The sequence below is a fragment of the Cyrtonyx montezumae genome, unplaced genomic scaffold (assembly GCF_038088225.1).
Source record: "Cyrtonyx montezumae isolate F1298 unplaced genomic scaffold, pur_monq_1.0 scaffold_9, whole genome shotgun sequence".
In the NCBI taxonomy this organism is placed as follows: domain Eukaryota; kingdom Metazoa; phylum Chordata; class Aves; order Galliformes; family Odontophoridae; genus Cyrtonyx; species Cyrtonyx montezumae.
Window position 1 is genome coordinate 12242027 of NW_027072100.1, and position 12411 is coordinate 12254437.

The window sequence follows — 12411 nt, forward strand, 5'->3', positions numbered from 1 at the left end:
ACTCGCCCCTTGTCTTACACGTTAGTAGCTTTGCATCATCATTTCTCTCCGAGGCCATAAAAAAAAAACCTTCAAAGGAAAGCGAGACAGCCATCAGGTGAAAAGATTCCAGGCTGATGTTATCACCTATGCTGGCAGTCAGTTCTTAAAATGGTCCATTTTCACCTCCTACCTCATAAGAGAGCTATACTGTAAAAGCAGTACCCAGCGTGGAAGTTTCAAGAGCAGGGATAAAGAAACAAACCAACCCCTGCGCTCAGGTAACTTTTCAGCTTCCCCCAGAAGTTACTAACCTATCACATTTTCCTTAAATTGTGTCAGCTGGCAGACAAGTTTGGGTCAGTTTGACTGTGCTTTTCAGTGAACAGAGCAGAAGACACTGTTCCTTCACGTGACTGGCAGAGCAGATGAGGTAGCTGAGCCTCAAAATAATGTACTGTCTAAAACACACAGTAGAGGAAAAGCATTAAGGTAATGGAAACTCAACGTTTCTAGTGTTCCAGACATATAAATAGAACCCAAGTCAGTACATTAGACAATTGACTGGCTTTGTTTGAATGCATGCAGGAATAAATGGAAAGATCCTTATTTCCTATCCCAAGGGGCAATTATTTTCAGAGCCTGGTTTTGTGCACTAATAAAAAGCAAGATTCCATTGTCTGGTAGCTAAAATCTTACTGTATACACTGTATAAGCAGTCAAACAGTACAAATAAGGGGAAAAACTATATATCAGCATAGCATCACATTCTCTGAAGAGCAATTGTCCTTCAGCTCTCACCATACCTAGCATGTTCTGTTTGTAGATAGGCAATACAGACAACAGGTCAAATGCACAGACAGAAGTGAACGTAGGCTCTGGCTACATGCTCATTTTTCAAATGTTACCCCAAGCAACACGGACAGGAATTTCTCAGCTCTCACACAGGGGGATGAGTCGCAACTCAAACCACAACAGTCTTTGCCCCAGCTCACTGCCAGCTGCAAATTTCTTTCTTTGAGCTTCCCTCTCCTTCCTTCTCCCTGCACACCTTCAGGAAATTGCCTTCGCATTTTAGAAGAAAAACAGCGAGAATAAGGAAAGTTTTCAACTTCTTTTTCAACTTCTGAATCTTTCAGTTTTCTGTTGCTTATTTTCCACACCTGTGAGAGACACACCTCACTGCCACCACCTGAATCACATTCTCTCATGGTGTTCTCCAGCAGTCACATTCACCCCAGCCCCACAGCAGCTGCATCCAGCAGGTGTGGGAATGGCAGGGGCAGCACGGAGGCAGAGCTGGTGTTGCTCCTGCTTTAGGAAGCACTGCTGTACAGGTTCCCCTTCAGGAAGCTTGATTTGGCTGCACTGCATCTGCGACAGCCTCAGATGCAGCCCCACCACTTTGAGGACTTCCTGCAAAAATCCCTTACAGCACTGAAACCAGATGGCACATCTATCACATTGCACATGCCAGGATTTTGCAAATATTTATCATTACAGAGACAAATTATTCCAATAAAGTCCGATTCACTGGAAGGCAAAGCTGCCGAGATTGATTGTTATTTAAGGGAAGCCTTGCAGTTTGCGTCGAGATTTCAGTTTGTGTTCTGTTTAAATAGGAGCTAGCATGATCATGACATGTTAGAAAAAAAAAGATTCTTGGAGATACATAGCATATTTAATTGAAACCATTAGTTTTACTGGCAAACAGCTCTGTATTTCTGTTCTGTTAATCTGAACAAAGTGCTGCAATTATGACTCAATACATAATGTCCTCTAGTGCTACTCACCCCACATTCCCAAAGTATTGAAAGAAAACCAAACTGTTTTCAGTTAACAAAATGTTCCATGCTTCTATCCAGAATATTTTTTATTATATGGTTATCATATACATCAGAATTATAGCGGGAACATTTACAAATATGTAAAGATAGTTCAGAACCTCCATTATTCACATACACACGAACTCACACACTCGTTTTGCATGTCTGTTCAGCTGTCGGGTGAGTGATGCACAAAGTCATGGCTTTGTGAACACACACCTCAGATTAGATCCCATCTTCAGTGGCAACAGTCGCGATATTTAAAAAACCCAAGTCTTAAATACCCTGTATAACATACCTGTGCATAAACCTAAAGATATGTTCAGCTTACCCATTACCTTTGAAATACTTACCAAAATTAAAATCTGAAAACCCATTTATAAAAAAAAAAGTATTAAAAAGTTCACCATTATTTACAAATCCGATTAAATTACACATAAATTACTATTTACATTCAACACACTGCTTCCCTTAATACACATAAAGCCTCCCTGGAAATTATTTTTTGGCCTTACTAGGCAAAAAAAAAATTAAAAAAAAAAAAGTTATGTGCCTATTTTTTCAAGTTCCTCCCTCCCCTCCCCCCCAATAAAAAAAGACAATATAAATATGTGAATAAAGCTGCAATACCCTCAAACACAGAAAGTGAATTTTCATTTTGTACTGTTGGTATCAAGATAATTTCAGCTGCAGCCAACATTACTGCAGTGTCTAAAAGCCTGAACGTTTCCATAAAACTAAGCACAAATGCCATCAGATAACTTTATCCACCAGGATTTTAGCACTCTCTTATGGCAATCTGAAAATAAAGAGCAAAAAAAAAAAAAGAATAATCTTACTATTTTCAGAAGTTAATAAAAAAATTTTAATGTACATAAATCTATATAGCATTGTTTAATACTGCTTTACTGTTGCTGTTGTATTAAGAGAGAATAAAACCCTGAAAATTTATCTGATAACAACCTCTCATTTAAAATCTGTCTCTTAAGAACTACACACGAAGCTGGTCGCCACTAGGTACCGAGATGCAGGAAAGAAATCTACGTCTTCCTCTTTGTGTATTTCCATCAGAAACCCTTATAGCACCACTTTTACAGCAAAGGATGTCAACACGTGTACCAAGTACTTATCTCCAGGTCACTGCTTCCACAGAGAAAGGACACTGCAGCTTTTGGAAAGACTTGTCTCCCGGATCCAAGAGGAGCGAAGATCCCGAATGATTTTGTTGCTCTCATTTCCTTTTCCCTCCTTTCTTATAAAAAGGAAGAAAAAAAAAAAAGTACCCAAATCGCTACGTTCCCCCTGGCAAGAAGATCCCAGCCTGCGTTAAGGAGGAAGAGTCTAAAGTCTGTTTTTTCTCCTTTACTTCCTGTGCTTGTCCATTTTATCGATGGTTTTGTTGGTTTCTGCGGGGCTCTGGTCGCCAGTGTTCATGTACGTTTTGTCTGCTATTTTTAATGCTTCATTTAGGTAGTTCTGGACGGATGTCATGGCAGCACAGATGGCAGCGCTCCCAAAGCCATGTGTGATCAGGCTAAAATGAGTCAAGCAGCCCTGGATGCCAGGGTCCAGGATGGGACTGGGTCTCGTGTTTCCCAGCGGAGTTCTGTCCTGAGTGAGGAGGTCTGTGAATTCCTTACAGATCTGCCTGCAAGACACAAAGCGAGCACCACTTTACACCACGGCACGAATTTATGCAAAAAACAAATAAATCAAAACAACCGAGTCCGTGTCAACCACTCGGCAGCTACACAGGAACACGAGATGCAGAAATCCGTTACAGCAAGATAGCAGTGTTCTTCACAACCTAAACTTAAAGCTCGTTCCTTAGGATCGGATCCGGACAAGCCCTGTGTTTGATCCATGTCACACACACTCTGCACTCACCCCACTGCTGCTGGCCGAGCTCTGCAGCACTCACTGTGCACTGAAGGCAGAGCACAGGGTTAGGGCCAGCTTCTGAGAACTTCCCCAGCTGCAGCCCAACGATTTAAGAAAACTGAAGCAGCTGAACAGGAGATTCAATCTAGCCATGCACATGATGTGAATACGCCCTGTTTAATAGGGACCCAGGCCCTGATCCTGCAAACACGAACGCATATGCCTGGCAAAACATGAATGGTTAATAACGCTCCAGCATATGTTGTTTGCTGCTTGTAAATCTGTCCCCTCGATGTGTTTTCACATGAGATGAGCAATCTTCACAGAAACATCACTTTACCAGAATTTCTCAATCACAAACATCTTCCAAAAGAGGGCTGTTGCTGGTGTTAATGGTAATGCCAATAATAATAGAGGAGCCAAAGGATTAGCTCTCAATAGAGTGCATAAAATTCAAGCTATGGGAAAGAGATAATCTATTTCTAAGAAATACAGTCTTGTAAAAGCAGCCTCTTTTTCAGGGAAAGACAGATTAAATCAAGAACAGGTGGAGTGTGGAACCTCTGCATAGGATTTTGATTGCTTAACCTGAGCACACAACCAGGGCAACTCTTCTCATCAGTTAAGCAGGCTTTTCTCAGATCCTCTGCAGGGAACCACTGCTTTCAAAAGCAAAGAATTGCACCAACCCCACCCAGAAAATATCTCAGACCAGAACAGAAGGCTTGGTTAAACCTCAGCACAGGAAGGGGACAGCAAGCACTCCAGCTCCTGGTTTGGAACAAGAGCTAAAGAGGCACTGCCTGCCAGCACATGGTTAATTCAGATACGGGTGTCTTGCAGAGGAGCTCCAACAGACCTCCTCCATCACCCTTCCCTCCACTGTTCCCCAAGATTTCTAAGAATTTATTAAAGAACAGGGACTTTTCCCATCTACCTTTCATTGAAGGACCTCAGCTGCAACAGCAAAACGGGACCGTCCACAACTTCTGACTCCCAGAGCCTCAGGGAGTCAGAAGTTGCCTGCTGCTACTGCCTCCAGCAGCCAGGACCAGTGGCTGAGCCTCCCTTCCCATCCCCCCGTGCCCACTAACAGCTCCACTGAGCTGCACACACACGCAGGCAGGTCAGCCCTCAGCTCCCAGCTTCCCCAGCCACACCTGCCCCCGGGTGCTCGGCTCTGTCACACCTGGGGATCCGCTTTCCTGAAGCACCCCCAGCCCCACACTCACTTGGCAGCGAGCAGCATGTTCTTCCTGTTGGCCATCTCGTTGCGGCCCATGTGCGGCCGGGTCAGGTACTCAGCCACAGCCTTGGAGGGGAACTCTGTCTCGCACACGTACCCGAAGTCCCGAGCAAGGTGCACAGCTTCACCTGCAGCAGGCAGAAGGGAGAGCTCATTAACGTCTATTTATTGTTGGGAGATCAGGAAGATTAAAGCAGGGTGAACTCCTGAAGTGTTATCCTCATCTAGAAAGGGACACTTCTGGTTTTTTCGCCCTACCATTCATTACCATCCTCTGATCAGTAATTCTCAGTGTTTCTTTGTAAATTTCCATCAAGAAAGGAAAACCGAGGCGATGACAGCTACAAAATAGAACTCCCTCGCCTTCTGACTGGAAAGAAAAGCTTTGCTTTTGTCTCTATGCAGATCTACTGCGGAGCAAAGGCTGGAATTCGTTCTACAACAGATTTCCCGCTGATATATAAGAAAATACGCAACCCAGTTCCACTGACGTAGTAACAGTTTTTTCCCTTTAGTGCATCTCTAGTTCTGCTTTATAATAACCACCGTTGGAAGGTGGATAACTCAATTTTTTTTTCTTTTATTAGGGTAATTTTGTCAGGCTTAAAAAGAATGGACTGGCACCAACCAGTGCTCCACGTAATGCCCGTGTGCGTGTGGCTCTCAAATCCAACTTCCAAGCATTTTCAGTGGAAGCTGCTGCCTCACTCGAGCAGCAGTGAGGTACTGCTGGACCATTCTTCATGTTTCAGTTACTGCTTCCACTCCCATTAAGCTGTACCACTACCAGGAGCTGCTTTCATCAAACACAACCCACGGCCACACACGTCCATATATACACACCCTTCAACTCGGCTTAACTGAGAGGGTCCACACAACACGCTGCAGATTAAAGGGGCTCCAGTTTCCCATCAGGAAGCCAGAAGCTATAAATCTCACTTTATATGCCTGTGTTTATTAGCAGAGTTTCTGAGGACACCGCTGAGGGAGGGCCGGGCACCGGAGCAGCTGCCCCACATCTCTCCAGTGTCCCCAGTGGGGAACCAAACCCAGTTTCATCCCTTTTGCCCTCCCTGCACACACCCTCAGACAAAACCCCAAACAGGGAGCACAGACTGGACAGACGGGGCGTTCTGCAGAGCCCGGCACGAGCACGGGAGGAACGGCATCTCCCTGCAGCATCCTGCCCCATGGAGGGGCAGGGGGCAGAGGGGAGCACAGCCCACAGCAGCACAGCCATTGCTGCAGTGCCCCCGATGCACTCCAAAATAATCACCCCCACCCCAGAAGTCCATTGACTCGTCGGCCATCCCGTGCTTTGTCTAGGAGGATAAAAGCTGTGCTCGAGGGAAAGACTGTTTATTTTTAAGACGTGTTCAGGACTGACCTTCCACCAAAGATGTCAATAGTGTCACATTTGCAGCTTTCCTTCTACCGGCTGGAAGGTTCAAGCCAATTTTATCCAGCTTTTCCCTTAATGATCTGCCACCATTTTTAGATTTGGCTCTGTAATTAGAAAAAGAAACAAACAAAAAAAAGCCTTATTTTTCTTCAAGAGATTTTTCGTTTTTTAAATACAGATGAGAAATTGCAGTTACTGACATTCAGTAGGGCTCTACTGGGGGTAAGATAAAAAGCAGGCTCTCTTTCCCAATGACCTACTTTTAAATGCTTTGCTACAAACCAGCCAGGATGAAACACAGCAGAGGTCAAAACCAAAACGTGTCAAACTGCACTGCTGAAACCAACAGCTGTAGAATGACCAGAAGCCAAACTGTATTAAAAATAAATTAAAAAAAAAAAAAGCAAAATAATCCCAGGCATTTCGAGCACCTTTGTAAAGGCAAAACGAGATGATGATGCTTCATCCAAAAATCGTTCCACGGGAAATCGTTTTGTTACAGAATGAGAGCACTCCACGAGTGGTTTCAGAGACAAAAACCCACTGCTCTGCAGAGCAGGGCTGCCAGGGCCGTGCGTGGCACCGCTCCCCGCGAGGGGCACAAGTGCAGAGCAGTTTGATCCCCAAAGCCCTTTTAGGGCTCAGCGCTGCCGTAAAAGCCTGAAGTTTGACAAAGGGCTCTGAGCTCATTGTCCCCATCCGGCTGCCATCTCACCCACGGGAGGGGGGGAATTAATAATACCCACAAACATCGGCCGGGCTGCAGCGTACCTTCGGAGCACACCCCCCAGCAGAGAGGCATTGAGGCACTCCGGGGGGGACAGCCGCCTCTGCACCTCCGCCACCGTCACTTTGTACTTGGACGTGGAGCTGAGGAGGGACAGCCGCCCCGGGACGGAGCAGAACACTTCGTTGGGGTTAATGACCACCCCGATCAGCCCGTCCTTCTGGCAGGGGAGGCTCAGGGCACTGTTCTTCGTTAAGGAAATGGGACCTGCGGGAGGAAGAGGAGGGCAGCAGGTATTTTAGAACCGGAGGAGGAAGCGGGCGTGCGGGGGAAGGGCGGGAGAGCGATTTCGTTGTATATTAAATTGCTGAGCAGAGCTGTGGTCTGCCACGCTCCGGTGCCAGGAGCTGCCGACTTTAAGAAGTACAATCAACAAAAGGCACGAAAAGCATCCCTCGGCCCTACCCCAAAAAGCTAGAGCGGCATGCGAGCTCGCAAACCCTTCCAAGGAGCCGACCCGGCTGCAGCGAGTCGGTGTCCTTCGGCTGCGGCGGGGGAAGGCTCCCACCGGGCTCAGCCCCACACACGAGAAAACCCCTCTGGAACTGAACCCCCCCAAACTCACAGCGAGGGGATTAAGCCCGAACCCTCCGCTGAACGGGGCCAACGCGCGGCCCCCACCGCACCGAAAGGGTTAAAGGGCCGCGGTCCCCGACGGGAACGATGCAGCCGCGCTCCATCTGACAGCGAAACCGCTCTCCCGTGAGCTGAAGGCAGCAATCAGCGCCCTGCCCAGCACTTCTGCTTTTCCTCACTTCGGTGTTTGTTTGAAGTCTTCAAAGCAAAACCTCCACCGAGATATATATATATATATATATATACATATATATATAAGCACGAATTCGTTTAGAAAGAGGGAAAGAAAAATACACTACCCAAAGCCCTACACCACTGAACTGCACTGAGTCACTGCTGCTTTCACTCCCCAGCTGCAAAACCACTTCGATTAAGGTAAAGCTGAGCAGGCTCCCGGCACCGAGCTGACTACGAATATGGGAAACGAGGGGATTAAAAGGAAAAAGGAAAGGAAGAGGGCCACACCGAGCTGAGCTCCCTCGTGGCGGCTGCACGACTAACCCCGCACCGCCCGACCCACGCGCGGGGCAGCACCACGCTCAGCACACGGAGTGGGGGGGAGGGGCACGGCCGAGCCACGACCACCGGCAGGCGGGGACCGACGGCCCCGGGGCTGCCCCCCATCACCGCTCCGGGGGGCAGCGGCAAACGCAGCGCGCAGAGGATCGGCCCCAGCTCCGCTACCGGAGATAATGGGGCGTCCGTGCGCCGGGGCCACTCCGCTCCAACTATCGGTAACCATCGGTAAGGGAAAGCGAGCGGCGTGCCGCCGTACTGACCTTTTCTAATGACCGTCTGGTCGTGCATTAGTAAGTGTTGGTCATCCACGTTCTGCAAAGAGAAACGGGAGAAGGTTTCGCATCTCGAGACGTGAGGAGGAATGAGTTGAGGGGGTAGCAAAGCCCACCCCGCCCCGTGCGGCTGGGAGGAATAAACAACAACGACAAAAAAAAGACTTTCGCTCCGACGGCGAAGAGGGGCTGAGCGCTCGGGCATCACAAACTGCGGGGTCCGGGAGTGGGGGGGGGGGGGGGCGATTACCTGCACGTCCTCTATCTGATGGGCCATGTCGTGGAGCCCCAGGTTGTCGGCCAGCGCCGAGGCATCCAGGCCGTGCCCGTGGGGCAGCAAGAGGTCGGAGCGCCGAAACGTTTCCCGCCGGCCGCCGGCCGAGCCGCTCTCCAGCGCCGAGAGGTGCGGGACGAGGCCGGGGCGGCCGTGCGGGGGGAGGCCGGCGGGCTCCTGGCTCTGGCGGTTGGGCCAAGCACTCTGCTGCTGGCTGGGGGGCGGCGGCGGCGGCTGGTGCAGCGGGTTGATGGAGAACGGGTCCCCGAGGTGCGAGTAGGGGTCGCTGGATTGGGAGTAAGGCAGCGGCTGGTAAGGGGGGGGGAAGTAAGGAGGCTGGAAGTCGGAGGCTCCGGAGTGGGAGAGCGGCGGGGCCGGGCTGTACAGGTGCTGGCTGACCGCCGAGAGGTGCGGGAGCCGCGGGTTCCCGTTGCTGCTCCCATCGTGGCGGTCCTGGAAATCACAGGGAGGGGGGAGAAGGGAGGCGGCCGTCAGGGGCTGCCGGGCACTCGGGGCGCGACAGTAGGGGACAATTTGGGGGAGGGGGGGGAAGGCAGGGTGGTGGGAAGAGAGGGAGGCAAAAACCGCCCTTCTCTGTTTTCGGGCGTTTCGTAGGAAATCAGCCCAGCTTGCAAAGAGGAGCTTAACAACCAACTCCCACCAGTTTCATCCCAAATACAACGCAGTAACCCCTACACTTCCAAGAAACTATCAACATCTTAGAACAACCGTTAAAAAAAATAATAATAATAAAAATCAAAGGTGGCGGCCCGCTTCCAGCCGGACCCGCGCTGCCTGCAGCAGAAGCGGCCCCGAGGGAGGAGCACACAGCACAGCAAACCGACGGCTCCGCTGCGCGCGGCCGGGACGGGACGCGCTTCTCCCCCCCCCCACCCCCCGCTTCAAACCTCAGCAGTCAGAGCCTAAACGTCTACATGAAGCTGATCCTGAGATTTAGCAGTTTCAAGCTTCACGGTCGTTAAAATAACAGCGCTGGTTAATAGGAAGTGAATAGAGTCCCAATGGAGCGTGAAGCGGGGGCTGCTGCTAATCTGCTCCAGCCGAGCAGGCAGACGGCGACCAGCAGAGCCGGGGAGAGGACAGAGCCCAACCCGGGAACACTCGTGGGGCTGCGGGAAGGGGGCACTGCGGCTCTCCCCACGGCCGCTCCCTCGGAGCCGTCCGACAGCAGCGGCGTTCGGGGCTGCGCGCTCCGTCCTCTCCACTTTTACCGCTCCGATTCACCGCACGGAGCGGAAACCTCGTGCCGTAAAGGCGCTGCCTCCGGCTCCTTCCAACCGGAGATGCCCCTTTTTAGATTTCAAGTCCCAAAAGTTTTGGCGGAGAAAACAAAAATAAGAAAGGAAATCGGAAATCAGAAATCCAAAGTCAAGGAAAAAAAAAAAAATTCAAAAGGAGCGCGCTCGGGAACCGGAGGGACGGACCGTGCAGCCGCCTCCGAGCGGGGAGAGCCCCGCACCGCCGCCCCGACCCCCGCCGCCCCCTCCCCGCCTCTCTCACCTCGCAGTCCTCCTCGTACTTGACGTTATCTGCCAGTTTCCACAACATGGCGTCCAGCGTCCAACCCAGGTGTGCGGCACCGAAAGCAGACGAGAGCTCAGCCCCCCCCCACGGGCGGTAAATCCACGTCGGCTCTGGGGAAGAGGAGCTACCCCCCGGACGGAGCTCAGTTGGCAGGCATGAAGGCTGCTGGCGGACTAAACCCCCGCGCTAATGGTCACTTGGGTTTTTTTCCCTGCCCAGACGCCCTTAATGGCAATAGGATTATCATAACTCCTCCCCAGGGATGGCTCGGGAGCCGCGGCCGGCAGCCACTCAGGAGGCAGCGTGGCCCTAAGCCACTCCTTGCGCGCCCGCGGAGGCTGCGCGGGGCTGGACCCCCCCCACCCACCCTCGGAGCGGCCCCGGCCCGCGGGAAGGGGTCACGCGTGGGCACCGCCCGCGGGCGCGCTGCGAGGAGGGCAGCCCCGACAGCGTCGTGTCCCTCCTCCGTGGCTGTGTTCTCTTTGGTGGGAGGTGTGCTGCTTGTTCGGCCGCCCCCCCCCCCCCCCCCCCGCGTGGAAGCGCGCCCGGATTCCCAACCCACGCGGCTCCGGCGGCTGCTGCGCGGGGTGCCGGCAAAGCCCTCGCTGCGAAAGCGAGAAAAAGTCCGAGCGCGATTTGCGTAATTGTCAGGAGTTTGAATCGCTGATTACAACTTGTAAGCTACAGATGCTTAAGGTATAATTTGCTTAATTATCCGACAAGGTTATCGCAGCCGGGTTCAATCCCTCCCAGGTAAAGCAGCACCGGCGGAGCGTCCCCGACGCGCGGCGGTGCGGGCGGTACCGCGGCTTCCCGGGCGCGCTCCCACCCGAGGAGACCCCGCGCTCCGGAGCAGCGGCATCCCGCAGTGCTGGAAGGTGCATCCCATCACCGCTCGTTCACACGAGAGGGACAAAGCCGAGCCCGGGCGGCTGCTCCGAAAGGCCGCGCCGATCCCGAGCCGACCGCACCTCCGCCGCTTTTTTGTGCGCAAACGAAAAACCAACAAACCGATAATAATTAAAACCAAAACCCCTCAGCACCTCCTCCCTCTGATTAAACGAACGATCCAAAAAATCAGTCCGAGGAGGACGGGGCTGCCGCAGGTAACGCGGGCGGTGTGAGCAGCCCGAGCCGGCAGTGCCGATTTGCTGCGCTGCCCGGCGGCGGCGGGGACTCCGCATTATCATTTTTGGTGGAGTCTCTATTTATTTATTTACTTATTTATTTATTTATTTTAACGACGGTGTTTTTCTTCCAGGGACGTTTCTTTGAAATGCAGTTCGAGACGATTATTAGCGAGTGTGCTCGCGCGGCTCCTGGCGTCATTAAGACTAGGAATCTAAATAATAAAAGACAGGGGGAGCTTAAAGTTCATTTGTATTAAAGGGACAAGATGGATTTAAAAAGAAACGAGGAGGGGAACCGCCGAGCTCCCCAGGTTTGGGAAGATCGCCCTCCTTCCTCCCGAAGGCATCCTGCGGTGCAGCGACGTGGGCGTTTTTACCACAATTTCCCTTCTGCTCAAAAACGTCACACTGAGGGGCGACGTAGTTTTTCTCTCTTTATTATTTTTTTGTGTGTGTGTGTGGAGTTTTCGGGGTCTGAACACCTTCGTTTTGTTTTCTCCAGCGGACCCATGAACGCAGACGGATCCAGCTCGCTAGTTGTTTACATACACATCTATGTATAAAATACAGATAAGCAGAAGCGTGAAAGAGGGATTTAGAAGAAATTACCAAAACAAAAGAACTTCATGGCTTCCTAGAAAACCGACCGAGAAAGCAGAGGAGGTTGAGCGCGGGGTGCGGACCCCCCCGTGGTGCTGCCGAGCCCGGCCCCGGCCCGGGTGCTGCTGTCGGGGCACCTCCGTCCTTCTCCAAGGGTTGGGGGGGTGGGGAGGGGAACGCTGCGAAGCGCGGCTGCTGCACCCCCCCCCCTCCCCACGTTCACACCTAACCCGGAGAGAAGCGGGCTGCGGCGATGGAGCAGCTGGGAGGAGGGTCCTGGCAGGTGGCAGCTTTCCTGACTTATTAAAAGGGGGGGGGGGGGGGGGGGGAAATGCAGCGCCCTTATTTAGGACGTCGCCTGTTTGCGAGGAGGA

The 12411-nt window shown here is 51.6% G+C and overlaps 1 protein-coding gene across 1 annotated transcript; it reads right to left on the minus strand.

Annotated features, from left to right (window-relative positions):
- Window positions 1-1534: 1534 nt before the first annotated feature.
- Window positions 1535-10525, minus strand: TFAP2C (transcription factor AP-2 gamma). Its single transcript, XM_065754177.1, has 7 exons — window positions 10284-10525; window positions 8739-9215; window positions 8477-8528; window positions 7106-7328; window positions 6320-6438; window positions 4919-5060; window positions 1535-3453 (listed from the first exon to the last, which is right to left on the minus strand). The coding sequence occupies exons 1-7, from the start codon at window positions 10329-10331 to the stop codon at window positions 3168-3170; spliced, it is 1347 nt and encodes a 448-aa protein (XP_065610249.1). The 5' UTR covers window positions 10332-10525; the 3' UTR covers window positions 1535-3167.
- Window positions 10526-12411: the final 1886 nt, after the last annotated feature.